The sequence below is a fragment of the Dipodomys spectabilis genome, unplaced genomic scaffold (assembly GCF_019054845.1).
Source record: "Dipodomys spectabilis isolate Male_0828 unplaced genomic scaffold, ASM1905484v1 ptg000054l, whole genome shotgun sequence".
NCBI classification, from domain to species: Eukaryota; Metazoa; Chordata; class Mammalia; order Rodentia; family Heteromyidae; genus Dipodomys; species Dipodomys spectabilis.
In genome coordinates, this window is record NW_024870731.1 from 1,135,972 (window position 1) to 1,163,737 (window position 27,766).

A 27,766-nucleotide genomic window follows, 5' to 3' on the forward strand; every position below is an offset into this window, starting at 1 on the left:
GATTGCGATTTGGCTTTGACTCTCTCGGACTTGGTTTCTCTTTTGCCTCTTTTACTTTTTCCTATCTTACTTCTTTCTTCCTTTTTCTTGACTTTTTCCTCTACTTTTCTTTTCTTTTTCTCACTTTTCTTCTTTTACTCTTCTCTTTCACTTTTCCTTTTTCTTTTCTTGCTCTACTTTTTTCTTATACTTTTTTACTAGATAGCATTTTAGATAGCATTTTAGCATATTGTTCATTTATTATTCTTTCTATATTTACATTATATTGTTAGATAGATAGTTTGTTAGGTAGTTACATTTTATTACTCGTTTATTATACTTATTCATATTTTACTTACATTGTATTCCTTTATTATACATTTATACATTTTATTTCATTGTTTGATTCTATTTTCTCCCTAGACAGCATCGCTAGGGTGCTGTGTAGGATGAGTAGTGAGAGTAGAGAGGAGAGGTCCCGGCAGGGCCTTGAGGCCAGTTCCTCACACGAGGAGCTCCTCAGGGCTCACTACCGGGTGCTGAGAACCATCGGCGAGGGGGGCTTTGCCTCAGTCTATCTGGCCAAGCACCTGCCTACAGACAGCCTGGTCGCCGTGAAAACGATCAGCAAGGAGAACTGCCCATCTGTTGACACAGAACTGGACATCTTAAAGTCTGTGGAGCACCCTAACATCATCAAACTGTACCAGGTGGTGGAGGCAGAGCAGCGGGTGAACTTGGTGATGGAGTACCTCGAGGAAGGAGACCTAGCAGACTATGTGTACAAGGTGGTCAGACTGAGGGAGGAGGAGGCCAGGCTTCTGTTTAGGCAGATCGTGAGGGCGGTCAATTATTGCCACGACCACGGCATCGTTCACCGCGACATTAAAGCAGAAAACATCCTGCTGGACAGCCAGGGCACAGCTAAGCTATGCGACTTTGGTCTCAGTATGCGGTTCCAGCCCCAGCAGGAGCTGGACGGGTGGTGCGGGACAATGGCTTATTGCCCCCCCGAAATGATTAAGCAGCAGAAATACCAGGGTCCCAAGGTGGACGTCTGGAGTTTGGGGATACTACTCTACTTCATGGTCATGGGCGACATCCCTTTTGATGACAGGTCCTGGCGCGTCCTAAAACAGCAAGTGTTAGCGGGCAGGTGTCTAATATTCAAAAGCTTTTCCACCGAACTGCAACATATCTTAAGGTATCTGATGACACCTGACCCTCAAAAGAGACCTGCTGTGAGGCAAGTGTTGTGCCACCCTTGGTTAAAGGCAACACAGGCACGCTCACCACGCCCCAGCCAGAGTGCCCTGGCCGAGCCAGATCCGGCCATTCTAAACGTCATGGCCTATTTCCTGGGTTTTGACCCAGACCAGGTTGGGGCAGCCCTGTCTGCCTCCATGGCAACCTATAAAATCTTAAAGCAGCAGCAAGACCAGGGCCAAGACCTGACGGGCCTGGTGAGGCATGCACTGCCTGCGCCTCCGCCTTGCCCCTCCCCCGTATGCAGGACCGGCCAGGCTCTACACTTGAAGCAAGCCAGTGCTCCCTTGGGCCACCGGGCTGTAGGCCTGCCTGCTGAGCAGCAGCAGGGGAGTGGTGGCAGGAAAGGCAGGAGATCCGTGTGCCTACCCTGCCTCCCTTGGAGACCCCATATTTCCAACACAGAGGGCAAGACTGTGAGCAGCAAGGCTGCCCTGGTACCAGCAGCTGCAGCAGCAGCAGCAGCCGAAGTAGCACTCCCCATGGCCAAACACAATGAAATGACCAGCTCGGCCCCTGAGCAGGAGAGGCAGGCGGGCAGCAGACCCCACTCTCTTCCCCCTGTAGTATATAACTCATGGGTACATTACAGAAAGAGGAGGAGGAAGATAAGATCTGTTGCCCCATGTCCAAAAACATGTGATCCCAGCGGGAAGGACCAAGCTGGGGAGGAGGAGAGCAGCAAGCTGCCCCCAAGTCCTGCACCTGCCAAAACTTCCCTACCATCCGCTCAACCCACAACATCCACAACAAATGAGCGACTCAGGGGCTGGAGGCGCTGGAAGAAGAACATCACCAGCTGCTTTCGAAATTTATGTTGTTGCTGCTGCAGCAGGCCTAGAGTCCTTCCTACACACACTGATTCCTCCTGACAGCCTGGAAAAAAGTAGGTGGCCACTGAGCTGTGCTCTGTGTTTATCTATACTTCAAGGAAGTCCTTTTTTTTTTTGGTTTAGCTCATCCCCTCTGATCTATGGTTTCCTGGGTGAAAGGGAAGTGTGGAGAAACAAACAGAAAAGGGGAGAGGGAGAGGGAGCTAAAGGGATAGACTTTCAGAAAGAGATTGTGACTTGTCAGGTGTTGTCCTGTACAATTCAGTCCTGAGTTCCTTTTCTTCCTTCAGCTCCAATGGAAAGGCTGAAAATACATCGCTGTGGTGCTCACCTGGAACACGTGCCATTGTGCCTGAACATGCCTGGAGACAACGGTTCCTTCCTCTGCTGCGACCTCCAACAAGCTCCACAGACTTAAGTTTTTCGTATTGGAAATGATACTTAATATGCTTTCTATATTTTTTTGCTTCTCACCAAACTTATTAAATTGATTTTCTCAAAATTTGATCATATAGGTTCTGAGTACTCTTCATTTCTGCATTGGGTACTGATGTTTGGTGGGAGTTCAAGAATGTGACAGTGACACTAATTTGTGCATCTTGTCTGTACTCCGAGCTATTCAGAGGCCAGAGGCCTTGGAGGATTGATGCTCAAAGAGAAACAGCACACACACAAGTCCTTTCTCCAATACTGCCCACACACAGGAGGGATTGAGGGAGGAACTCCAGCAGTACATGTTTGAACCTATTAAGCACAGCTAACTGCAAGGTCCTGAGTTCTAAACACTAAGAAAAGGACAAGGTGACTCCATGAGTAGCAACCAATTAACAGTGTATCTCAAAGACCTGAGATGCTTTCAGATCAGAAATGAAGCCTTGAACTCTTCTCCTAGTTTAGGGGTGATGTGCTCTCTTTGGGTTTTCTTTTGCACAAGTCCTAGAGCTGACATTCAGGGCCTGCACGCTCTCCTTGAGCTTTTTGCTTGCTTTGTACCAAATCCCTTTATTTGACGAAATGGTACAAGTTGAAAGAACTTAGGAGGTTTTGTAAAATGTATAGAAAAGGTAATAATAATCGCCAACATGCATGCACTGCCTTCGTGACCGGAAGTCATGTGTGGCTTGGGGGTCAGCTCAAGGCTTCTCTCTCATCACTTTCTCCCAGAGGGAGCTTGTCAAAGAGACATTCTGCCATGCCAGATCGGGGCTTCCTCCTGTGCAAGTTGTTGACATGGTCACCAACATGGTTCTTTGATGGACGTCACCTGCTCACTCAGGTAATGAGTCTCAATGAAGACCCACAAGTGGGGATCATTTTTGTCAGTGGCCAGTTCGTGCAGTTCCAGCAGTGACTGATTCACACTCTCTCCCAGTGAGGTGCACACTCCGTCAATTTCAGCCCGCTTTCCCCGACATCACACTCTGGTTTCTAGATCTCCTACAGGAAGATGCGGCCACCTCTCTGGTTCTGCAGCTTCATCCGTTTCTCTGCATGTTCTCTCTCTCATGAGACTAGCAAAAAAGTACTTGGCAAAGTTCTTCAGAGCCACACTTGGCAAAGTTCTTCAGAGCCACACCATCTCGGCGAAAGTCCCAAGACATGGGCAGGTAGACATAGGAGGGGTAGAGCTCCAGATGGATCTGGTGGTTGATGGTGGCCTCTGAGTCCTGGTAGCAGTTCAGGCACACCTGGCAGGAGACTGCATTCCTCAGGGCAGCAGTTAAGAGAGATGGAGTAGCAATGGGTTAGCACTGGGCTGACAACAGAGGCCTCCGGGCAGGTTGAGGACACGGTGAAGAGGTGGCACAAGGTTGGTGGCTTGGAGCAGATGGCCAGAATTGTGGTCCAGCACCTGGTTCCCCTCAAGCACTGTTGAAGCAGAAAACCCCAGCAGCTCTCAGCAGGGATCTTCTGGCCTCCTTGAGGGTTTTTTGGCTTTTCTCTCAAGGCTACTTCTCTACCATAAAGGCCATGGCTCCACTTCTGCCTTTACTGGTGTTTACTTCAAGAACTAATATCCTCAGATCTTAGCCTCCTGACTTGCTAAAATTACAAGTGTAAGATACCAGCACTCAGCAATCTTTCTCTCTTTTGTTTTTTTAAGAAGGATAATGAAACTTCTAGGTAGAGAAAACAGCTGTCCTAACTCGGCCTGGAAGTGTGCAATAGCTGGTAAACTCCAGTAACAGGAACAGAGACCTACGTATGCTCACAGCTCAGGCATGTTACTCACCTACATCCTTTCTGTTAACCATCTTTACAGAAGAGAGAACTCAAGAGAGTTCCAGAAATAAACAGTGCTAGGGTCAATCCACTACCTCATGACTGATAGGAGAACACATTACAGACAGGGTGCTGGTCACTCACACCTATAAATCCCACTACTTGGGATGCTAGAGTCTGAGGGTGGAGGTTCAAAGGCAGGCCAAGCAGAAAAGTTTGAGACACTCATATCCGCATTTATTCTGCAGAAAGACCAGAGGTGGGGTTATGGCTCAAATGACTAGTGCTAGTCATGAGCCACTAAATCCAAGAGAAAGCACAAGACCCTAAGTTCAAGCCCAACTCCTGGCACAAACCAAAGGAAAATACTATGCCACAAAGCTGCTGCCTCAGCCCCCTTCTAAGTGTTTCCACCAAGGGGCTCAGAAAGTTGGTCAACATGGAGGAGCTATTTCACCCAGAGACACACTCAGAGGATACAAGAGAAACTCTTCAGAAAGACAAAGAAGCTGATCGACTCCACTTCCAAAATACTTGAGCTGATTCAAAACTTTGGCAAAGTAGCAGGGTAGAAAAGCAATGGCTTTTCTGTATGCCAACAAGGAGAAGAGTTTGGATGAAATCAGGAAAGCTACTCCTTTGGTAATGGCCCCAATTCCTAGGAGGTAACTAAGAAGTGAATGACCTCTACAATGAAAACTTTACAAATCTGAAAAAGGAAATCAAAGCAGAAATCAGGACCTGGAACAACCTCCCATCCTACTGGATTGGGAGGATTAACGTAGTGAAAATGGCAATACTTCCAAAGGCTAGGTACATATTCGATGTGATACCTATCAATTACCCAACCCAATTTTTCATGGAAATAGAACTAGTCCAAGAAATCATATGAAACAGTAAAAGATCCTGAATAGCATAAACAATCCTTAGCAGCAAGAACAGCACTGGAGGAATACCAGTACCAAATTTCTAACTCTACTACAAAGCCATAGTAATCTGGCACAAGAACAGACACGAGGACCAATGGAATAGCAACGAAGACCCAGAAATGAGCATGCAGACCCATAGCCACCTAATCTTTGATAAGGGAGCCAAAAAATAGAATGTAAGAAAGACAGCCTCTCCAGTAAATGGTGCTGGCAAAATTGGTTTATCACCCTGCAGAAAACTAAACCTAGAGCCTTACGTATCACCCTACACCAGAATCAACTCCAAATGGATCCAAGCCCTCAACGTCAAAGCAGACACCCTGAAAACATTAGAGGAAGCAATAGGAGTAAGTGATCTCGAACCAAAAGCTTTCTCAGAGCATCCTAAGCAGTGCAATTAGGCTGGTAACAGGTTGGGGTGGGGGCCAATGGGAAACGTGGACACATTTTCTCCACGGGGCCCTTGGCCACGGTATGCCTTAGTGGTGAGTTCTGAGTACTTGGCCAAGATTTCTGTCAGTGGGGTGGGGGGGGGGGGTGTTAGTGGTGCAGGTGGCCTTACTATGGAAATACAGAAATCAGAAACCTGGGGCAGGATTTAAATTAGCCAGTGTTGAAGGCCCAGGTGGCCTTACTATGGAAATACAGAAATCAGAAACCTGGGGCAGGACTTAATTAGCCAGTGTTGATGGGCAGCAGGTAGAGTGCTAGGTCAGGAGAAAGTTACCTTGGTGGTCCTCTGGCGACAGGAGTGTAGGACCTCAGGCTAGGTCCTGGGGAAGCTGGTCAGACCCCCATTCAAAGTGGAGGGGAGAGCAAACCCACAGGGAACCAATCCAATGAAAGGACCCCTCACAGCCATCCCAGGGGACCACCCAGAGGCAAGCAGGCACAGGAGAAAGGTTATTGTAAGGTATATTAGAGGAGCCATATTTCCCCCCAGAGGGAGCACATGGCACCTCCCTGTCCAGGTAGCAGGAAGATCTGGGGACAGGAAGTTAGGTGGGTGCTCCAGTGGGTCTGGGCAGAAAGAGGGAGTGGCCAACTGTAGGGCAGGAACTCCAGGGCAGGGTAGAGCTCAGGAATGGGTGGAGCTGAGGACCAAAGTGGAGTTGCTTTGCAGCTCCAAGTGGCACAGTGCTAGCCTTGAGCTGGAGAACTGAGGGACAGTGCTCAAACCCTGAGTTCAAGTCTAGCAACTGACTGAGGAGAATGACAAAATGCATTTATCTTAGCATGGAGAAAGGTACTCCCGGGACCCCAGCAACGTTAGCACATCTGATGGCAAAAATGGTGTCAGATCCTGGAGTCATTTATGCTTGGACCTTCAAAAATTGATCAGAGCCAGGATGTCATGGGAAGATAGTCTGTAAGCATGCCTAATGCCCATGTCTAACTGGGCAGGAACGTGTCAGTCATCTGTGAGAGTGGGTAGTCAAAGCTAAGGTTGTAAAATGTGAGGGATAATTTTAGTCCCAAACTCCTTGTATCTGTTCAAAGTCCTAATTGGCAGTGACTTGAGCTGACTCCAGTCACATAAATTCATTTGGTAAGGAAAAAGTTTGTAGAACTGAGATTATGTGCTAAACAGGCTACACTGCTGTAGCTCAAGAAAAAGTCTGTACATTTGTTAAAAGTGAAATGTTGTTGATAAGCCACTTTAAGCAGGCTGCCCAGAGGCAATGGGTGGTATTTAGACTGTCAATAAGTTTCAGTTGAAAAAATATCTACTGGGTTTTGTTATTACAAAACTCTGATAAGTAATTGTTAGTCAATTGTTAACAAGTTATAGGTCACCTCTATCTCTATTGATCTCCTTGTTGCTTTAATTGGAAATAAAAAGGGCTTTTGTGACAAAGACGCCTTTTGCCACAGTTCAATGTCATCCCAGGCACAATCTCTCTAAAACTCCATCTCCCAGCTAATCAGCAACGAGCCAGACTGGAGGCATGGCTGGAAACTCTTACCTCTCAGTATCCAACCGAAGGCTAAAAGTGGTGTGACTAAGTGGTAGAGCACTAGCCTCGAGCAAAAGTGTTCAAGGACAATGCCCAAGCCTTGAATCCAAACCTGATAGATACCAACTGGGACAAGCTATCCTAGCAATGGATGCTGAGGACCCTCCTTCCCCCCCCCCCCACACCCCCCACCGACCCACACACAGCCAAGACAAAGTCAGTCCTGACAACAGAAAATCATGGAGAGGAGTAAGGGGACATAATATCCTAAATAGATTCACTTTACACTCATCCTTTCAAAATTAATCAGAGCCAGGAGATAAGAAAAAGAGTTGCCTGTCCATCCAATGTCCATACCTGTCTACCTTCTAACTGGATAGAAAGTTACAGTCTTGCCTCTGCCACCTGCTATTTGTATTGATAGTAGTCTCTGACTGGTACTCCCAACTAGTCCATTATGCCTCCCCTACCCAGTTGCCCAAAAGACTCTAGACACCCCCTTCCTGCCTGGAGTCCAGTTATTCTTCCTTCCCTGTAATGGGCCACAACTGAGCTTATGCTCCAAATGGAACTTTCCTGGCCCACGGCCAGTGTATGTTCTCCTATGTCATTCATGTTAACTGACCTTGTCACTTTGTCAGCTTTTTTGTCTAGCCTTTCCAAAAGTTTCTTTTAACAGGAGAACAATCCCCCACCCAGGACATCACCTGGGAACAAGTCAAAGCCATCCTGTTACTACAGGCAACCAGAGACATCACTTGCACTGCTCTGCCTTGCTCAGCCTAGACTGGGACCCTAAAGACCCCAGCTCCAGGGACTCCTTGATGCCCCCAGGCCATCAGGAAGTACCCAAAAGAGCCCATGACACCTGTTGGCTCTGGAACTTTTAAATATCTCTGCTACCTCCTCCTCAGGTTAGTGTGATCCTAAAGTAGAAAAGGTCTTACTCCCCCCACCAGGATGACTGGGAGTCAGGTACATGCTATGTCTCCAATCCAAGACAAAAAAGACAATTTCAGGTCTTTGATAGCTCTTTCTGGGAATCAGTCCCTCCCTGGCTTATTCCTCTCTTGGGCCACTAACAGCAATTTTTACTTTAACAACAATTTTGGCTTTTATTGTGTCTTGGAATTCAAATAACTATTGTCATGGAAAAAGGAGGACCTTTACCAACCAAACTGTCAAGCAGATGCTTCTTGGACGGTTCCGGCCCAACAACAAAGCAGGAACCCCTACTTTGCCCCTTTATAGCAGGAAGTAGCTATAGAAGAAACAACTTCCACCTATACCACCAGCCTGGTAGCACTATTTTTATTAAACAACAAAGTGGGGAAATGTTAGCATTATGACCACCTTTGGGCCTCAGCTCCACCCATACCTGAGCTCCTCCCTGCCCTGGAGTTCCTGCCCTAGAGCTGGCCACTCCCTCTCTCCGCTCAGACCCACCTGAGCCCCCAACCTAACTCCCTTCCTGTCCCCAGACCCTCCTGCTACTTGGATAGGGACAGTGGCTATGTGCTTCCTCTGAAGGGAAATATGGCTCCTCCATTAAAACTTATAATCTTTCCCCTGTGCCTACTTGCCTCCGGTGGTCCCCTGGAATGGACATGAAGGATCCTTTCACGAGATTTTTGGTTTTTGTTTTCTGGTGGATCTGTGACTTGAACTCAGTATTTAGGCACTGTCCCCCCGCTTTTTCACTTAAGACTCGATCTAAACCAGTTGAGTCATGGCTCCACTTCCATAATCTACCCAAGTCGTATATTTCAGAAGGGATTCCTGAAGGAAGTAATTTTTACAAGTGAGTCACACTCACACAACACGGGATGGAGACATAGACTCTGGTGTTAAATTGTTCCATGGACAGTAGCCATAGGCAAGTTACTTAACCTCCTTGTGACACAGAGATGTTATAAAGGCTTAAGTCGTAGCCATAAGCACTTAGATGTGTGTCTGGTGCATGTGCACAAACACCTATATTTATTGAGCACTTGTGATTACTGCTAAAACATTCCTTTATCCTTAATTACACAAAGGGGTTTCAATTCAGCATAGCAATTTGAGTACAGTGCATCTTGATCATGTCATCCCTTCCAACCTTCTCCTCAACCTCTTGCAACAGTATTTTAAAAGAGCTACAATGTGTCCAGCTTGAGTCAGGTTCACAGCAGGACACACACCCACCATATGCCTCATTGTCTTGTGGTTGTTGAACCAAAATAAATCTTGCAAAGATAACATGTGGCATAAGGAATGTAAATGAAAGCATTTACAGTTTTTGTTCCTCCCAGTTTTAGCAATTCCACTCAAGCTGAGGTATTCACTGAATGCAGGCAACTGCCACAAGCAGAGGTCTCAACTGCCCACTCAGCCCGGTCCACCGGGTTCCCCTTCCAGGGCAAAGGTCTCCCAACATCTCCAGGGAATTCCTTCCCCCCCTTTCCCCCCCCCCCCTGCGGAACAACCCACCCGCATCCTCCATTCTGATTGGCCCTCTCACCTAGCTCGCCGGCCCTCCCTCATCCAATCGGAATAGCGCCCGTTGAGCTGAGCCGGCCGCCGTAGAACACCACAAGACCCGCAAAGAGAATCGGCGGTCAGGCCATGCATTTGGGGTACGTCGGGGCGCAGAGGGTGGTCGCGAGTGGGGCTAGGTTGGTGCTGGGTGGTTTTCGGCGCCGGCGCCCCGGGCCTAGCTCCCACGGTGGCGAGGCGGGGGGTGGAGGGGAGTGGGGAGGGCGCTCGGTCTCCCCACCCCGCAGGCCGCGTGCTTCCTTCCCGCCTCTGCTGGGAGCTGTCGCGGAGCCGCTTTCTGTGCCGTTATTCGCCGCTGACGCAGCGGGAGGAGAGGGGCAGCTGGAGAGGCGAGCTTGGCGGCCTCGCGGGGAGGAAGCCGGCCCGGACCCCCGCTCCTCGCTCACCTTGTGGTGAGGAGCTTAGCACTGGTGCGTGGGAGTCCCGGCGGGAGTTAACAGCGCCCAGCCTCTAGCGGCCTCGCTGCGGATCCCTGCGAACCACCAACCCGACCTCACCGCGCGGGTGCAGCCGATGAACGAATGCTGTGCTGTACAATCAGGGATTTGTAAATCAGTCCACGCCTCAGTGAAGTGCAGAATTGAGAGGAGTTTCAGGCAACATCTCTTTTTGTTTGGTTAAGTTTCACCAGCACAAACAGGATCTGCCCCACAGAAACACTTCTAATTCCTTCCTTCTTTCCTGTGTAGTACCTTTAATTTTTTAATTTTTATTCTTTTTTGGTGCTGGTACTAGGATGTTGAGTTCAGACCTGGGAGTTGCCCTTTAGATTTTTAGAGCAAGGCTGCCACTCTACCACTCGAGCCACAGTTTCACTTCTGGGTTTTTTGCTTGTTAATTGGTATAAGAGTCTCGCAGACTTTCCTGCTTGAGCTGGCTTCGAACCGTGATTCTCAGATGTAAACCCTCTGAATGGCTAGGATTACTGGTATGAGCTTTTAGCGTCGGTTACCATAAACAAATACTGAGGTAAGCCGGACGCCGGTTGCTCAGGCCTGTAATCCAAGCTCCTCAGGAGGCTGAGATCTGAGGATGCGGTTCAAAGCCAGCCCGTGCAGGAAAGTCCGTGAGACTCTTATCTCCAATTAACCACTAGAACACCGGAAGTGGTGCTGTGGCTCAAGCAATAGAGCGCTCGCCTTGAGCTGAAGAGCTCAGGGACAGTGCACAAGTGCAGAGTTCAAGCCCCACGACCGACCAAAAAAAAAAAAAAAAACAACCCACAAATACTGAGGTAAAATTTGTATTCTCTACCTGGGCAAAGCTGTAAATTTCGCTTTTGTAATCTGACCTTTCCCAGCCCTTCTCTTTTGAGACTGGATTTGGTTTTCTATCTGCCTTTTGTCTCAAAATAGTGTTGGCACATTTTTTTTTCCTCCACTTTTTTTTTTTTTAACAATATGCTACTTTTATTTCTAGTGTAATTTTTGTGTAGGACTGTAGCAGGTGCACAAGTGTTGTTGGTAGTACGCCCCATTTTTTATGCTCATGCTTTTGGCATTGATCTGTCATAGTAGCCAATGTGTATTGTCGTGATCGTAGCAAAAGAGTTAGTAAATGTGAATATGTATTATTAAAAATATCTTTTTAAAGTGGAACTCTATACTCAAAAACTAAAACTTTGTGACATTAGCAATCATTTTCAGGACTCCACAGAATGTTAGCCAAGAGAGATCATTATGAAACCAATAAATGTTAGCTAGATCTGCCTTGTTCCATTACCTACTTGAAGAGTTTTAGTAACAGCATTATTTTTTATTTTCAGTCTAGAACTACAAGTTAAAGGATGGTATGAAACCTGTTGCTGGTGGCTCATTCCTGTAATCCTAGCTTCTCAGGAGGCTGAGATCTGAGGATTGCAGTTCAAAGCCAGCCTAGAAAGTCCATGAGACTCATTTCTAATTAACCCAGAAAACCGGAAGTGTAGCTCAAAGATTGCTAGCTTTGTGTGAATAAACTCAGGTACAGTGTCCAGGGACTGAATTCAAACCCCACAACTGATCCAGAAAAATAGTATGATAACTAATTATTGCTTACCAACTATAAAAATGAGATTGCATTTTGAAGATGACAAATTCTTGGATTATTGAAAAGTTGTTTTTTTTTTAATTTTTTTGGGGGTCCAGTCATGGGGCCTGAACTCTGGGCCTGGCGCTGTCCCTCAGCTCTTCAGCTCAAGGCTAGTGCTCTACCACTTGAGCCACAGCACCACTTCCGGCTTTTTTCTTTTTGCTTATGTGGTGCTGAGCAATGGAACCTAGGGCCTTATTCATGCAAGGCAAGCGCTCTACCACTGAGCCACCTCCCAGTCCCTATTGAAAGTTTTTAAGAAAATTTTCCTCCCTGTAGTTTTCCTGTGGAGTGAAAAACATTTTAAATTAAAAGACTGTTCTGATATGTACAATATTCCTATCCTATATTTTCAAAGGAATAGATATACTTTCAAAGTTCAGGCTATTTAAAACATTGCTCTTTCTTAATAATGACACACCTTTTTTCATGTTGCAGAGATGGTTTAAAGTTGGAAACTGAACTGCTGGATGGAAAAACCAAGATAATATTATCTCTATATGGTATGCTGTGTAACTGGAAATCTAAAATATTGACTTCAAAATTCCTACATAAAATTTATGATATTTAGCAATATTATTTACTTGAAATAAAGTGATATTTAGATACATTGAAAAAGCTGTTTTCCCCACTTCTTCAAATTCATTTTAGCCAAGTAAAGTCAAAAGACATCCGTGCTTTCTGCTGTCAGTTTTCAGATGCATAAAATTTAGTATTATGATAGATTTCATGTGTAATGTGTATTGGTTCTCTGTTTGCTTATGTTCTTGGTTATAAGTTTAAGTGAAACCAGTTAGCATGGCTATTTTTCTCTGCGGGTGAAGTTACAGACTTGTAAAGTTGTCTTGCCAGAGATGGGATTTGCTAAGTATTTGTGACAGAAAACAAAGCAAAAAATGGAAAAATAATGTTTAAGATTGTTAAGAAGGGAAATGGGAGCCAGAGAAATGTAGTATCAACAGATTACACACCCTAGTCCAGATGAAGACTGTTGGAATTGGGATATGGGAGGAAGTGAGTTGGAAAAAAATTAGATGATAGTCGTTCAATAATTGAAATTGAGGTTATGGACAAGTTACAGTTGTGGGTAGTTACAACGTCAAGATAAGAGAAAATCGTTAGGGTGTAGTACACGTCTTAATCGCAGCACTCTAAAGGCAGAGGTAAAGTATTAGGAGTTCTAGGCCAGCTTGGGCTGCATCATGAGACCCTGTCTCAAACAACAATGACAACCACAAAAGTATATTTTTCCAAGACAGCAGTACATGAAAAAAATAAACAGTTTTTTTTTTTAACAGATGGGAAATAAGAGCAAGATTACAAAATGTCCTTTAAGAACAAAGCACACTGGACACCTTCTAAAGTCAACACAAAATTCTTATATTGGGAGTGAAAAACTTGCAAAAGATGACAGTTGGTTCAGAAACGTCACAGTCAAAAAGTGAAAAGAATAGAATGACAGTTACACCCACTAAGGATTTATATAAGCAGTATGAAGATAAAGACTGTCTTCATATCCAAACAGAAGTATCATCTTTAACCCCTAAAGAAGACTGGAAACAACATAAATCCATCTTTAGTAATTAAAGCAGTTTGGTGTGTCTAACACAAGACCAACTACAACAGATTTTGATGAGTAGTATAAACCAAGGAAATGGATCTGTTTCTCTGACTAACAGTGAAAATGATGAGAAAACAAGTAAGATTTTTCTGTTTTGTTGAATATTTTTTCAGTATGTACTTTAGATTTTCTGATTGATTGGCTTTTATATAACTGCCTCTTCAATTTCAATTTAACATCTTTAAAAATTAATTATCAAAAGTAAAATAAAAATGATCTGTTATCTGAAATTTCTTTTGTAGTTATGCCATAGTTTAGATTAGTGCTCAAAGTATCCTTAAGAAAACTAGTTTCTGTGTACTCCATTAAATATGTTAATACTAGCAGGGTGCTAGTGATTCACCCCTTTAATCCTAGGTATTCAAGAAGCTGAAATCTGAGGATCATGGTTTGAAGCCAGCTGGGGAAGGAAAGTGTGAGATTCTTATGTCCATTAAACTCAGAAAAAGCCAGAAGTGGCGCTGTGGCTTAAGAGGTAGACTGCTAGCCTTGAGCAAAAAAAGCTTAAGGACAGCACTGGGGCTTGAACTCAGGGCCTCATGCTCTTGCAGCTTTTTTTTGCTGAGGTCTGACACTACCACTTGATCCTCACCTGGCTTTTTGATGGATAATTGGCAATAAGAATCTTATGGACTTTTTTGCCTGGGCTGGATTTGAACTGTGATGCTGAGATCTCAGTCTCCAGAGTGACTAGGATTACAGGTGCAAGCCACCAGTGCCTGTCTCTATGGTACCTTTTTGTTTTTTAATATGAGCAATGCTACAATGGACATATTTGTACACAGGTTGCTCTACTTTAGTAAAATGGCAAGACTCCCTCCCTATGGCAATTCATATTTGAGGTTTAGCCATGGGTTCTGGACTCTTTTCCAGAAGAGATATTTCCATCAAGAATACATGAATATTCACTTCTACAGACCCTGCCTACACGTGCCATTTTCAGTCCTTTGAAACCGTGATAAACTATCAGTGTGCCATCTTTTGGATCAATTTCTTTGTGTATTCCATTGAATGTTTCTTTAGAATATCTCCAAGTCTTACCTGTTCATGTTTTTTGTTTATATTACTATAGGGCTTGTCTATATGTAGATATAGACAAGAGATATTACACATTTAGAGATATTTGATAATAATACTTTTTTCCACTTTCTTTCTATAGGAAAATAAAGATGGTTTCAGTTTGATTTATATAGTGGAATCTATTGATATTTTAGTAAGTTTTATATTTTCCTCTTAAACTAAAAAAACAATTCTGTTATATAGATTTTTGGGGGTATATCTCATGCCTCTAAGAAGAGGCAGAAGAATAAACAGGAGGCAGAGATAGGAGGATGGAAGTTTGAGGCCAGGCCAGGCAAAGAAGTTAGTGAGATCCTATCTCTACAAACTAGCTGGACATGGTAATTATATACCTGTAATCCTATCTACACTGGCCACAGAAGTATATTATTTATATATTTAAAGTTATATGCATTTTGCAGTAAGACTTATACATTTAAAAACTTGTGCATGAATTTGGGTGTGCATGGGCTATTGACCAGTGTCTTGAAGTAGATTATTGAACTAGATTATAAGAGTTCAGGTTTTTTAACAGTTCCACTTTGAGGCTACATGAAGTACTGCATTCTTTTTTTTTTTTTTTTGGGGTGCGGTCGTGGGGCCTGAACTCTGGGCCTGGGCGCTGTCCCTCAGCTCTGCAGCTCAAGGCTAGCGCTCTACCACTTAAGCCACAGTGCCACTTCCGGCTTTTTTTTTCTTTTTGCTTATGTGGTGCTGAGGAATCGAACCCAGGGCCTCGAGCATGCAAGGCAAGCGCTCTACCACTGAGCCACCTTCCCAGCCCCAGTACTGCATTCTTATAATTGGAATGTTCATGAAATCTCTAATTAAAAAAATTGTTTAGCCATTGTTATTGAGGAATCTTCCTTTTATTTTTACTAGTATCTCTTATATAGTTTATGAAAGTATACAGATCTTTTAGTGTAAAATTTCAAATAGGCTGTCACAGATTCTAAATTCTTTGACAGTTTTCTGTTCTCTGTGCTCTGTGAAATATGTAATATATCCATCACTTTTTTATATCATATTGAAAATTCATATTACCGAGGAGATGTCACCATTTGACAAAAGCTCATGTATCTTGAAAATGAAAATTCTGGTGCTGCTATAGAGATTTCTGATGGGTTGATGAGTTGGTCATATGCAAAGGAATACATTCTCTTGAATCTTAGCAGAGCAATTGTATCATTGTCGACAGAATAGTTATCACTAAGTTGGAGTTGGTCTACGTATTTTATTACTATGTAGCTAGGAGAATCTGTTCCTAATTCTCATTAAGCATTTTCTTCTAATGGCACTTCATGTGGGTAGGCTTGTTTCTGACATCTTGGGAGAAAATAAGGGCAACATATGTTTAGTACAAGTTACATATATATTTGTTGAAGTTGTAAGAAGGTCTCTGTAATGGATGATTGTGTGAAACACCAGATTCAGGTCTTCCAGAATGTAACTTTAATAAACTGGAGTTTCTTTTTTTTCCTATAAGGTAACAAAAATTCCTGTTGTATACTCTGCTTATTGGTGTGTGTGTGTTTAGTTGCTTGTGACATCGCTGGATTCCTAAAAAGCCTTCAAGGCCTTGGCTTTCTGGAAGCCAAAGGCAGATGGCAATGCATGCTTTCTTTCAGCTGTCCAACAAGAAGCTGAATGTGAGTGGTTTAGAAAGATGAACTCTCAGGCCTCCTAAGTATCACATGTGAAGTCTTGGTGCCTGGACATTTTTATAGCTTGTAGATTCTGGTCCTGTTCAGTTTACCTCATAGACTGTGCTTCTTTGTCAGGCTGAGGAGAGGAATGCCTTGAGTTCTGTTTCTCATCTAGAGTTGGCGTCCTCCCCATCCTCCAGTCACTTCATTTAGTAGCTTCCCATGGGTGTGTTGAAGCTACAGGGTTCCAGCTGCTTTTGTGTGAACCACAGCTTACTTTCCAGATGATTGTCATATACTGACATCTGTGAACTTCTATTACTCCGCTTTTCCCCACTCTGATTTCCTGAGAACTCTCTACCAAACTTGGTTGCATGTTGTAATCGGCTGAGAAGTTGAAACACTGTTGCCTGGATCTCACTTCCAGAATCTGTTTAATTGACTGTAGGTTTGAGCCAAGGGGTAGAATATTGACACTCTTGATTCTGACTGTTTAAGTTTGAGACCCACTGCTTTACCTCTTCAGTGAGATCATATGCCTCCATTTCTCAGTCTCTCCCAACCTCCAAATTCCAGTGACTTCTATGGGCCTGTCTTCTGTGAGATCCAACTTCTTGATCTCACTGTCTAATCAGCTTCTTTATCCCATGTCCTCTTTATTGCTACTGAAAATGTTGAGCTCCTGCTTTGTGCTAGCCTGGGGTGTGCATCAGAATCACTAGTGAAATAAAAATAATGGAGTTACTTAGGTTCAGACCTGCTTGTTCTCAGAAGTATGCAATGGGAGAGGGAGGCTCTACAAGTAATTCTTGTTTCTTTGTATTGCCTTTCTTCTGTGCAGGCTAATCCCATAATCATGCCCTTCTACTGATTTCCTGCTGTCTGGAATACTTTTCTCAGATCATTTCCTAGCCATAGGTAAGCTCTCCTCATTAGGCTTTCCTGCCATTTGTCTGGTAGAGAAATTACAAAGCGGTGTTAATTGAGGCCACTGTAGATCTAGCTTTCTTTCGAGTCCTTACTGTTTTTCATTAATCTAGGAGCGCTTTGTTTCCTCTTTTCCTCTTGCCCTGTGTACACTTGGGAACTTGGGAGCTATATTTGAACTGGAACTTGGGCTTCAGACCACCTTGTTGTACTAGAGTCTTACTCTTAGTAAGTGCTCAGAAACTCACTGAATTAAATCTTATTAGACCATTGCATATTTAACAGATGGCAACTAGTCATTTGGTTGGCAACTATCTTGTAAATCCAACAGTAAGCAATTATCACCTCTCCACAGTCTGTGTAACCACCTGTAGCGCTCCTTTAATGAAGCCCTTATGTGGTAAGCACTAAGGCTCATTCTTCACATAATTCCTGATACTGGCAGAATTTTTATTCTCCTTTTAGCTGTGGGGAAACTGAGGCACTGAGTTAAGTATCTGCCTGAAGCCCCAGGACTAGTAGTGGTGGAGCCAGAAAGAAAAGCCTTACTCAGAATTCTTGTGAACATAGCCCAAGGTTATAACCATTGGGCTGGAGTATCTCCCATGTAGTAGCTGCCATTGTAGGGGGAGGGGCAGATGGGGAGCAGTTTGAGCCATACTATAGGGAAGATGGTAGACTGTGTTTTCTAGCGTTACCTGACTTCATGTTTCAGGTCACCTTACTTACAGCAATGCTTGTGAGACAACAAATAGTGAAGAATTTGGAAGATAGAGGAATGTGTATAATTTTTGTGTATCCCTTCCCCCAATAAAGTGACTGTCAGTATTTTAAAATATTCCTTCTCATATTTTTTCATTGCATAACTTGCATTCCAACTGAGAGTGGGTTGTGGTAGCCCCTTTGGTAGTGATTCGATCACCTCCAGAGTAGGCCAATGTGACTAAACCATTTTTTGAGGAACATGTGGAAAATTCTTTTATCTGTACCCAAATGAATTTAATAAGACTCAAAGAAGTAGAGAATGTAAGGAGTAGACCTTTTGTTTGTTATTTTGCTTTAGCATGAGTTTTATTTAACAGGAGTTGAATTCAGCTACATACTGGAACTGTACCGAGACAGGAAGTTTTCTGAACCTTCAAATGTTGGGGTAGAACAAAGTGGAAAGCTGCAAGTTAAACTGGCATATTTGAAGTTATATTCTCTCTATTGTCTTTATATTTCCATTCTGAGGCCTTGGATTGTTTTTGTTGATATGTGGAATTTGGTGTTCCAGGTGGCAGACATTTACCATATGTAGTGTCTTTCTACTGACTTTCTGACCTTAGTTAGGGGTGTTCTGCAAGTAATAGACCAGTAATGTTGGCTGATTAAAACTGAGAATGAAATTGTCACAGAGGAGGAATCGTAGAATTTAGGTTTTGTCTGGGTCATGGCTCAACTTTTTCTAAGACATTAAAGTGGTAGTTTAAGTCAAAAGCATAAAAGTTGAATTGGGAGGGGGGATGAAAATGAAAGGTATAGTATAAAGAAGAGATTAAGAATCATTTAAAATTAAAAGAGATGTTAAAACAAGTTTTATTTGGCTCAATACTTCTAGCAAACAGTGATACATTCTCCATAATGAAATTGAACACTAAAATTCATGTAGTCTTTATTATAATTAACTTCAACATTTCTATATGGCCTATTGTTAAAGCTCCCAATTAGTACATTCCTGTTAATAAAAGGGCATAGACTTTGTATGCTTCACTCTAAGGTATATATATAATATATATAGTATAATATATATATATATATAACATATATATATATATTATACTATATATATTATATATATATTCTCCGCTGACCATAGGTTTGGCACCTCTTGCCATCACGTGGTAGCACATAGGAATCACAGTGGTAGGTTTTCCATGAATGTGGGAAATGTAAGTCTGTCACTGACAGATACATACCTGACAGTAGGTCTGCACCTGTTAGGGGAGGTGGGGGAGTGGAGAAGTTTATTATTCCTAGTTGTAGGGTTTCTTATACTGACGCTACTTTTATTATGCCAAATATAAAAATAATAGGTGGTATCAGAGCAATATGGTTTTAGGAAAGAAGCCCTTATTGTTTATGCAGTTGCTATTCTAGTGAGTATATGGTTTGACCTCCTGACCAGCAGCTGGAGAGCCAGAGAGTCATTGTGTCAGCTTGGCCCCAATCTCCTGTGGGTCTTGTGAGAATGAGAATAGATTTTATAAAGCTTTCCTAGAAACATGGATGTGGCAAACAGAGGCAGCATTGGACTAAGTGTTGGTAGCCTTAGCTTTTATCTCATCCTGAAACTATCTTGCAGTTTAAGCGAGTCTCTTAGCCCCTCTTGAGCCTGTTTTCTTGTATATATAGGGAGGGGTTTAGTGTAAATATTCAAAATCATTCCACTCTGATTCGCTGATCTTCTGGATGTTATATCTTGTCTGTCCTTCACTAGATTCCTTAAGCATGTCTTCAGTCTGGGGCATACACTTATGTCCATATGTCTTATCTTAGAATCTATTTCTCTCATTTTACTTTTGTCAGGGTATTTACAATGTTGAAGGACTGAGATGCTGTAATATCGTATTTCTCCTTAGGTGCTGCCATCTAACACATGATGTATTTACTCTAGCCTGGAAATATTTCTTGCTCAAAAGTTTAGGTTCTGTAAAACAAATTAGTGCTGTAATTTATCAGTGTTAAGCCTGAAGTTTGGAGAAATAAATTTTCTGAAAATAGAAGATGCTTATTTGTCTAAATGGCTACAGGAAGAAAAATTATGTTTCAAAATCTATGGGAGGCAATTAATGCAGTGAGAAATTTAAAGAGCAATGAAATAATGGTGGTTATGAGAGTGTTTACATTTGCTGGACAGTGACCATCAGTAATTAAAGAGATTAGAGGATGGTGTCCATTGATATCTCTGGGCTCATTCTAATGTTACGTTGGTTTAATTAACATCATTAGGGCCTTTAGTAAATCATAGGGTCCTTAAAATTAATGCAAGAATGATTTTTCACTTTGAACAGGCTTAGCTGGTATTATATTGATATCCAGACATGACTAGTGAAGTTAACAGCTATCAATTAAATAATTCAATTTCTTGACAACTGACATGTCAGTCAAGAAAATCTATTACTTTCCTGATCTTGAAGATTTGGTTGTTGAACATGTGATAGGATTATAGTATGCAGTGTTTCTGGTTTCTGAACTTTTTTCTTTTTTTTTGCCAGTTTGGGTTTGAACTCAGGGCCTAGGTGCTGTCCCTGAGCTTCTTTTTTCTTTTCTTTTTTTTTGTAAAGCTACTATACAGAGGGTTACAGTTACATGCGTGAGGTAATGAGTACACTTCCTCTTGAACATTGTTACCCCCTCCATTGTCTTCCCCCTACCATCCCCTCCCTCCCTCCCTTCCCCGAGGTTCTTTTTTTTTTTTTTTTTTGATTGTGATTAAATGATTACATAATTTCAAAGTCACAAGTTCATTCTAACTTCCCTGGAGCAAATTGTCTACCACAGTCTGTAATATATAACAGTGTTCACATGTTATATACCATATTTGTGATCATGAGCTTCTTTTTTCAAAAAAATATTTATTTATTATGATATTCTTTTTTTATTGTGAAAATACTGTACAGAGGGGTTATAATTACATGGGCAAGATAATGAGTACATTTCTTATCAAGCATTGTAGCCTCCTCCTTTGTTTTCCCTTCCCATCCCTCCCATCCTTCCCCCACCCCCCATCTGAGCTTCTTTTGCTCAAGGCCAGCACTCTACCACTTGAACCATAGCATCGCTTTTGCCCTTCTCTTTATATGGTGCTGAGGAATTGATTGCAGGGCTTCATGCATGCTAGGTAAGCACTCTACAACTAAGCCACATTCCTAGCCCCTGCATATTCGTAAATATTATTCTTTTTGAATTGACAAAGCTAATCTAGGAAGATGTGAGGTTTAGAGACTTGACTAAATTCAGATTAATTATGACAAAGGCAAAATTAGCCTCAGGTGCAGTGTTTTTCTACCTTTCATAACTCTTCTCTGTTCTAGACCTGCTTCTTTACCATGAGATATTTGGAAGCCTGTCTTTACAAAGATGAATAGACTTCCCGGGGGGGGGGGGGGGAATGTAGAGACATAACCAAAAAATGGCTGCAATGATTTAGATAGTCAAGGAATGGCTGCATTGATTCAGGGAGACGGATGTTTGGGAGCTCTCTACCTACTTACCTCCATTAACAATAGTTGATGGGAATTTTAGCAACACAGGCAGGCTAGTTAGGAACATATTTTAGATTTTGGAGTAAAGAGGGCTTCTTTATGATGTAGGTTTGACCAGTCCTACTTAGGTGAAGGCAATCATCTCCAGGATTATTTGTGTATATTATTTGTTGTTTTCTCATGAGAAAGGGCGTATTTTCAAAATGAATAGAAGTTCTAGGTATTAGGCATGATGCGGAAGAGAATGAGATTTTGATTTTGTGTGATCAAGCCCTTCTAAATGATGGGTGTCAGCACTGATTTTTATATATGAACCACCGGATGGCAACAGAAAAAGTGTTTATATAGAATACAATCTATGTTTTCCATAGCTAATTTTTCCTTACATGACACAACCTCTCAGTATACTTAGGGCATATATAAAATTTTTTGACTAAGTGCACAATGTAAGATTACAATTAGGAAATACAAAAGTAGTATGGTGTCACTACAAACAAAAAGGTTTTACTTATGGGAGAGCATGTATAAACTATTTCCAAAGGGAGTAGTGAGGCATGCAACTTCATCACTTATATTATTGTATAGTCATGCTTCTATGTGTACATTTTTAAAATTCAGCTTTTATAGTAAGCTATGGTGATTTGCAAAACATTAAAAGAAAACATGGCTCTTACCTCAAAATATTTTATATTACACTTAAAAGGAGTTACATGAGTTTGCAAACATTGAGCATGTTTATGTATTTTCTAGCCAAGTGTGTTTTTGTAGAATTATGTATGTAGAATTTGTTTTTGTTTGTTATTTCCCCCTTATAGGCATTGCCTCCCCTGCTGCCTTTAAGTGTGCATCTTGGCTTTTCTGAATTCTTTCTTAGCTAAGTCTTTTACTAGTGGCAAGCTAGAAACTCAGTCTAAATTACTTAGAGGATTTAATTGGAAAGGTGTGTGTGTGTGTTACAGTATATTAGTGGAGGGATACCTTGAAACTTAGGGTGGGTTTGGGATTTAGCTCTGTCTCAGGTGAGCCCAGGAATGAGTCGTGTGCTGAAATGTGTGAGACCCTTAGTTTGATTCTCAGCAGCACTACCACCATCAATCCCTCAGGTGTTGTCCTCTTTGTCATCATCTGTTTGCTGATTTTTCTGTTTGGTGTTATTCTGGAGTTATGGGGAAAAAAATTGCTTTTTGGTTGAAACCCAGCTGTTGCTAATCTTTGTATTCCTGTAGCTTCAGAATCTCCACAATTGACTGAAAACTTTCATCCTGAGTCCACAATTTTGTGAAGTGATCAAGTTTATATTTAAAAATTATCATCCTAAGAGAAGTGGAAACATTTTCTGTTGTAAAACTTGAGAATGGCTGGAAGAAATGACAATGAATGACTAGTTGAGCTAGGAGCAGCAGCAGAGGAGGTGGAAGTAGCTGCTAGGGTTTAGAGTGGTAGTTTTGGAGACTAATATTGTTACAGTTCAGAGAGATTTAAGGGGCAAAAGTGGGTAGAGTTTGGTAATAGGTTGTATGCACTGTGTGAGTGAGAAAGTATCAAAGGTCATGTCCAGATTTCTAGCTTGCATGAGTAGGTGGTTAGTGCAGTAACTCATTGAGATTGGATCACTTCAGATTGGGCAGTGTGGTCAATTAATGTGGTTTTGAATGTGTCCATGATTACAGACAGGCATTAGGGAGGTGTTCAGATAGGTGAGTTCTGCAATTAGAAGAGGGATGATTTGCTATAAATGGGGGGTGGATTTAATAATCATAAGAGGAGCTTTCGCTATAAATATTTGTGGAGACAGTGCAGCACATACTTTAAAAGGATAAACCTGGCATAGAATAAAACGAATCCAACCTCTTGCTCGCTGTGCTTTCTTGGATTGTTTACATAATCTTCTTTAAACCTTCCTTTCCTCATCCCTAAAGAACTGTATAACAATCTTACCTGTTTCATACAGCTGTTGGAAAGATCAGTGGATGTGATCTCATACATGATGTTAAGCCCCTTATCTGGTACATGGTATGTACCATTAAGTGTTAGGTGTTGCTGTTGTTACTTGCCCTTTGGTGGGAAGGAGTCACTCCTTACTCAGTTCCTGAATAAACTCATGAGCCACTGTAGTACAGAGTGTGAATGTGAGCAGTTGACACAGCTACAGGAGTGTTAAGTAGTAATGGGATGACTGAGATTTACTGGATGAATTGCAAAGAGAGGGCGTGCCATAGGAGAGGTAGGGAACAGTGGTGAGAATCCACAAATGATAAATCCTTGAATGGGGGGCAGTACAGGGATAGGAAAACTGGAGTAATAGAATGGTTGCAGAGTGAGGTAAATAATATGGGGACCAAGAAATAGCGATTAGATTTGTTGATTAGTTGAGCTATTGTGATATTCCTGACATACTTTCACTGCAATTCTATGAGTATAACATAGACTGATCATAAATGAATGGACAAAGTGGTGTCACTAGTTTTGTTCTCATACTGTGGACCTATGAAGGCATTTGAAATGCATAGTGACAAAATAATCTTAAAATGCCTTGGGAATACTTATTTTAAACTTAAGACCTTCTCTTGAGGATGGAAAAGAATCTGGATTATTGTCATCTGGAAAAATAGAAAATATTCATCATAGTTCTGTAACGTTCTTTCAGGTTCAAAATTTGACTATTAGAAGCTTCTAGCCATATTGCCACCAGAGCTGATATAAAGGACTCAAATTCCCACACTGTTATGAACACATAGAAACTGTGAGAAAAATGTAACAATAACAAAAGCAATTGTGAGCTTGAAAGACTGAAATCCCCAGGTACCAGAAACAAGATGAAAATTCTGCACTAGGGCAGTTAATCAAGAGCTCTAGGTCTGTAATAGTGTTCAGCTGTGGATACAGATTCCTAGCGTTTAGTGGTGGTGGGTCTCCTAAAGAAGCAAGAGACATGCCTTATGTCTACATAAAACGGAAAAGTGACCATGAGGTCCTTAGCCTAGAACCTGAAGGGTTTTTCCGTAGGTGAAAGAATGATATCGTATCTGGGAAAGTGCAGAGGAACTTGCTGTCTTCTTTGGGGTTATGACTATTAGGAATAAAGACTCTTAAATCTAAGGTTACAACTCACCATAGGGCAAGGTTCAGATTTACCATTTTTCTCCAGTGGAATTAACGCTCACACTGAGAAATTAGCATAAGATCTAGTTTAGAACTAAGAAAACGAATAGAGCCTTCAGAAGTAAGTGTGAAACTATCCTGTAGAGCAAATTAAAATGTAGGACTCTTGCAGAGGAAAACTCATGCTAAAGATGAGTTTGCCAATCAGAAATGGTCCAGGCCCTTAGGAAATGAGTCACTGTTAAGGAGAGTCAGCAGATATTACAAATAGGAGAATTAGTGGTCCAGGAGGTAGAGATGATAGAACACATGAAAGAGATGACTTTATTTAAAATTATTAGAAATAAAAGACCATAATGAAAGAACAGTTTACAAAATGAACACAGATTTGGGAAAGAACCAAATAAAACTTCTATAAAAGAAAATTATGGTCATTAAATTTAAAAAAGTAACCTCAATGGACAGGTTAAACAGCCAAGTAGATATAATGGAAGAGAAAACTATTGATTTTTTAAAGGAGATTGGGGGGAAATTGCTCAGACTACAGTATTGAGGGATAAAGAGATGGAAATTGAGAGGTTAAGATTCATGAACTTTAGAATGATAAAGTCCAGTCCAGTATACCTCTGCAAGCTTCCAGCAAGCTTCCAGAAAGAGGGAATGGAGGAGGGGCACTATAAGAAGATGTGCTGGCTGAATTCTTTCTGTCTCTTTCTTCTTTCTTTTCCTTCCTTTCTTCTTTTCTTCTTTCTTTTGTCTTTTTGTAATGAGTTTTTAGGTTCCAGAAGTACAACGGACCCCAACCAATATAGTAAAAATAAATTCATACCAAGACACATTTTAGGTCAACACTAGAAAATAAGGCAAGGCCACCTGAGCCAAGCATATGTTCAGACTGACAGATCATTTGTCAAAGCAGAATGTCTTCAAAATGTTCAGGAGGAAAACCACCATTGTAGACATCTGTCTCCATATGAAGTAATATTCATGGTTAGAAGTGAAATATGTGGTATGGTTTGAGTTTGACAGTGAGGTTGTTACCAGAGAGCTTTTAACATCACAGGGATGGTTTAGAATTTGGGAGATGAGACTTTTAGCAGGGGAACAAGTAGGTAGGCAATATTGGAATCTAAGATTCAGATTAGTGCTTGGAAATAGCTGAAGAGATGGGCAACAGGAGTGAGGAGCAACCCAACACCTAGATAATGATGCCCTCAAGTATCAAGACCTGAATGCTGTCCTTTATAGTCTGAATCTTATTGCCATCACTATGGGAAAATAGAACTTGGGATCTTGGCTCTCAGAGAGATAGAGTAAATGCCTAAAGAAGAGGTTCTTCTAACTACTGTGAGGAAAAGCATTCACGTAGAGGAATAGGGGATAGCTCAGTGGAGAGTAACAGATAAAAATGTAGTCATTTGCCCTTTTTAGCAACATGGTGTTTCTGGTTCTCACCAACCCTTGAAATTTGAAAATTACTTAAATTTAGTATCAAATTGTTATTGTTAGAAAGATGAAGGTCTTTTGTATCTCTAACTTGGCTGTTTTTTTGTGACAGTAAAAAGCATGACACTTAAGATGTGGTATTATTCATCTATGTAGATGGATATTTTGTAGCATTTTTAAAAAAAACTCATCTGTGATCCTCCTGTCTCAAGTCTCCTGAATGTTAGGATTACAAATGTATACCACCTGTCTAGCTACTTTGTATCAGTTGAAAATTTTAGCATTGTATCAGCTTCAAACACAGCCAGAGATGGGTTTCTCAGTTTCTTTTTAGCCTACCATTATTTTGAAAGATGATTACTCTGAAGATAGAATTTTCTCATAAATAGTATAGGCAGCAATGACAATTTTACTTAGAAGCCAAACTGTGTGGCCTGTGGATTGTCCCATGGATTGTATGTACCACATCAATGAGAGAGGAGACCTGGGGGCATGTTAACCTGTTTAACTTGACTTTCCTAGTCTTAGTAAGGAAACTGGTTTGCCTGGAGTCCTCAGACCCTGTACATGCTAGTCCACAGTAGGTCACCTTGACCAAAGTGATGGGGCTTTGGTAGTGGCTTATGTTGCACCCCAAGCTACTGTTCTTATATTATTAAAAAAGGAAGATGGAGAATTGTCTTAGTTGCAGTGGAGGGAATTGCCTGAATGTATTAGGTGAAAAATAAGGTTACAGAATATTTCATATGGTATAATGGGATATTTTTACCAAGTACTTTTCATGTATTGGGGGAAGCATTTTGCTCAGGTCTTTGTCTGTCTGTCTGTCTTTCTTTCTTTCTTTGTCTGTGTTTTGTAGACTAGGAAGTTGAGACACAGAGAAGTTAGTATCATCCTCCTAATTAGGGGTAGAGCTGAGTTTCTTCAGTGCTGGCTGTTTTCAGAGCCCTCGTTCTTAGCACTATGTACGTGATAGCCCATTTTATGAAGCCTTCAGATATAGGCTTTCTTGGACATAGGATCATTTACATATATGCAAGAAGAAAGGTACTTGGAAACCATACAACATACTGATAGCAGCTGTGTCCTGGTGAGCAGAATTATGGGTGTTTTATGTCCTTCTTTGCTCTATTTTCTGATTTTCTGTAATGAACTTAAATTGCTTTTGAAACAAGTTACAATGTTAAGTCTTAGAGAAAAGTGTAAGGATTAAAGTAATGGGAATGTAATAATATTCAGTAAAAAGTGGATTAGAAATTACTGGGTTTGATAATATGATGCAGCGTGATTGAAGGAACAGGCCAGCTTAGTGTTTATCTCTGCACTATGAGGGGGAGGGTGTTCTTTGCTTTCTGAATACTCTTAAGTTTCAAACAATAAGTAGTTATAGCTTTCCTAAAATTGTAAAAGCAATGAAAATTTATCATGATTTGGCAGCCGTGGATTTTAGGAGAAATATAGTATGAAAGCAGTTGAATACATGAATGGAAATCTGTTGTTTCCCCCCCACCCCTTCTATTTGAGGGAACTTAAATTATTGTTTTGTGTTATCTTTTGTAGAAAGGCATGCAGTATCTTAATGTTACAGGCTGTTTATAAGAACAAAAACTCCTTTGAAAGATGGATTGATAAATACATTTGTACCATTGATTTCTGGTTAGGGCTGTTTAATCTTTTTGATTCTGGTGTCAAATTCTCCCAATAACAATTCTAATATTGAATCCATTCCACTCAAATTTTTATGTGACTTGAAAAATGCAGTTGTAAATTAAAATTAGAAATGAATTTAAATTTAAAATATATAAATTTAGTACTTAAAAGTTAAAATTAAGTGGGGCTGGGAAGGTGGCTCAGTGGTAGAGCACTTGCCTTGCATGCCTAAGGCTCTGGGTTCGATTCCTCAGCACCACATAAGCAAAAAGAAA

General features: G+C 41.6%; 2 protein-coding genes across 4 annotated transcripts in view; both read left to right on the forward strand.

The window, feature by feature from the left end:
* Window positions 1–208: 208 nt before the first annotated feature.
* Window positions 209–2,585, forward strand: LOC122107925 (sperm motility kinase 4A-like). The gene is made up of 2 exons (XM_042679793.1): window positions 209–2,131; window positions 2,369–2,585. Exon 1 carries the CDS (start codon window positions 429–431, stop codon window positions 2,115–2,117), a length of 1,689 nt encoding a protein of 562 aa, XP_042535727.1. The 5' UTR covers window positions 209–428; the 3' UTR covers window positions 2,118–2,131; window positions 2,369–2,585.
* Window positions 2,586–9,747: 7,162 nt separating this feature from the next.
* The window catches only part of LOC122108059 (protein TASOR-like), a 139,217-nt gene continuing 121,198 nt past the window's right edge, over window positions 9,748–27,766 (forward strand). The window contains exons 1-3 of one of the 3 annotated variants that reach the window (XR_006147461.1): window positions 9,748–9,803; window positions 12,232–12,296; window positions 13,092–13,818. Coding sequence is in view for 1 of the 3 variants with exons in the window: in XM_042680035.1 (XP_042535969.1) it covers window positions 13,426–13,492 (67 nt within the window). In the remaining 2 variants the exon portion in view is untranslated. Of the gene's footprint in view, window positions 9,804–12,231; window positions 12,297–13,075; window positions 13,819–27,766 lie in introns of those variants that run through there. The other 2 variants (XM_042680035.1, XM_042680037.1) reach the window with 2 other exon arrangements.

Excerpts from the sequence above, each read along its gene's own strand:
- LOC122107925 (XM_042679793.1), top strand. The coding sequence starts at position 429 with ATGAGTAGTGAGAGTAGAGAGGAGAGGTCCCGGCAGGGCCTTGAGGCC.